Raw genomic sequence first — 2,339 nt, forward strand, 5'->3', positions numbered from 1 at the left:
AACACATGTGCTTCTGAAACTTATTGAAAGACACCCTTCAGATATGAATATTCTACAGTTTATAAATTATACCTCAATTCAAAAACAACAACAAATGTCAGTATTGTTTGACTACTTTGTTCATTGTTTGAAAAAGCATTTATCATGAAATGTGGTGTGGAAACATTTCAGAAGAATTTTTGATTAGCAGATTTTTACCAATCCTCAGTCTGATTTGTTGATGACAGCCTAATGAATGATACCAAAATATGGACATCTGTACACATTCCAAAATAAAATAGAAATAACACACAGAGATATAATGACTATATAATCTTTCTCAAAGAAATTTTACACAATCACTTTTTACAGCCGTGAACTCTGGGGCAAATCAATGTAATCCTAATCATGACTTAAGGCAGCACACTGATCCATACACTTTCGCAGAGCTCCCTTGACCTCACTGTTCCTCAGACTATAGATGAGGGGGTTCAACACAGGGGTGAAGATAGTATAAAATGCTGACACAACCTTATCATGGTTAGCTGACCTAAAGGATTTGGGTCTCATGTAGGTAAAAATGGCTGCTCCAAAAAACAGTCCCACCACGGAAATATGTGAGGAGCAAGTGGCAAAACCCTTCTTGCGGGCTTCATTAGAACACATCTGGAGAACAGCGGCAAGGATGAGACTATAGGAAATCAAGATGAGGGAAATGGGGACTAGGAGCATTAACACGCAGCACACATACATAGCATACTCAAAGACAGAAGTGTCAGCACAAGCCAAACGCACCAGAGACGGGGCCTCACAAAAAAAATGATCAATCTCATGTGTCCTGCAAAATGAGAAGTTCAGGGTAGCAGCAGCCTGCATGAGCCCATCAGCTGCGCCAAGGAACCACGATCCCAAAGTCATTCTTAAGCATAATTGCCAGCTCATGAGGACTGGGTATCTCAGTGGATGGCAAATAGCGACATAGCGGTCATAGGACATGGCTGCTAAGAGGAAGCACTCACCCCCTTCCAAAGTGAGGAAGAAGAAGATCTGAAACCCACAGCCAACTGGGGAGATGAGCGTCCTGCCGGTCAAATAGTCAGCAGCCATTTTAGGCACAATAGTGATAACCAGTATCATGTCCATGAGGGAGAGTTGGCTCAGTAGGAAGTACATGGGCCTGTGGAGCCCAGAGTCCAGGAGAATCAGGAGAAGCATGAGGGCATTGCCCACAAGAGAGGTGAAGGCAGTTATCAGAACCAACACAAAGAGAAATTGGTGGGCTCCTGTGTGATTAAAGAGTCCTAGGAGAATGAAATCTGAGGTGGTATTCCAGTTTTCCATGATTTCAGACAAGACTGACCCAGCAAACAGAAAAATAGATGAGGATTATATATACATAGCATAACAATATTTATTGAAGCAGAAGCAAAAAATAATTGTTCTTGACCTTGATTAATCTGGGAAAGAGCTTTTGCTTTCCAAATAATAGGACTTCTATTTTTATGCACAGGAACTGGAAGAATTAAGTCTGTAGATGGAAACATAATTACTTTGGTATTGTTAGGGCATTTAGTTTAACTTTACCAAGCTATACATTGAAAACAATAATAATTTTCTTAGATAATTATAATATAATTATAAGATAATTATAATAATGTTCCTCCAATGTAACACTGTAATACTAAATGCAAATTTTTATTAATTGTAAAAGGCATTCTGTGTAGGGAGAAGTTTTCCTTGTAAAGTCACAGAAGCACAACCTTTATTGGGTAAAGAATAAAAACTAAAACGCCTTATTTCTTCAACCAGCCATGAAGATAAATCCATCTCTCCTTCAATTCTAAGAGGATCTAGATCTTTAAAGGCATTTTCATATCTGATCTGCTGGAGTCAAAACTCTTCAAACCTGTTGAACAAATATAACTAAATCTGCAAAGATGATGTTAGTCTCACAGATATAATGTGATTCAATGAAGTTACAGGGAAGGAGTCCATCTCTTCCATGATCACTCCCTTTACCCCTTCTTTTGATATCCATCCTATACTAGACTGCCAATCAAGATGGAGAAAGGCATTAAAAAGGCTCACTCAATCCCTAATTACATAGCTTGAGCATCATCATTGTACTAACAGCATTTCACTCAAGGATTTTCGTTGTTGTAAACCTAGATATCATGGAAATATAGTTGCTCTTTATCAAATTAGTTTCAGAAGTTTCAGATTAAAAAAAACCCTTTATGATCTACACACACTCATATCTCTAGTATGCAGTATATACCACTAGGAACTATATGCAACTCCTAATTATAGCCCTCAGTATCACTCTTCTGAAGAACCTCAATCCCTCTTATTTATTTGAC

At 38.2% G+C, this 2,339-nt stretch overlaps 1 protein-coding gene across 1 annotated transcript; it reads right to left on the reverse strand.

The window, feature by feature from the left end:
* Positions 1–381: 381 nt before the first annotated feature.
* LOC122439254 (olfactory receptor 2T12-like) lies at positions 382–1,341 on the reverse strand. The gene has a single exon (XM_043464345.1). It carries the CDS (start codon positions 1,318–1,320, stop codon positions 382–384), a length of 939 nt encoding a protein of 312 aa, XP_043320280.1. The 5' UTR covers positions 1,321–1,341.
* Positions 1,342–2,339: the final 998 nt, after the last annotated feature.

Source organism: Cervus canadensis, chromosome 4 (assembly GCF_019320065.1).
Source record: "Cervus canadensis isolate Bull #8, Minnesota chromosome 4, ASM1932006v1, whole genome shotgun sequence".
Taxonomy (NCBI): Eukaryota; Metazoa; Chordata; class Mammalia; order Artiodactyla; family Cervidae; genus Cervus; species Cervus canadensis.

Excerpts from the sequence above, each read along its gene's own strand:
- LOC122439254 (XM_043464345.1), bottom strand. The coding sequence starts at position 1,320 with ATGGAAAACTGGAATACCACCTCAGATTTCATTCTCCTAGGACTCTTT.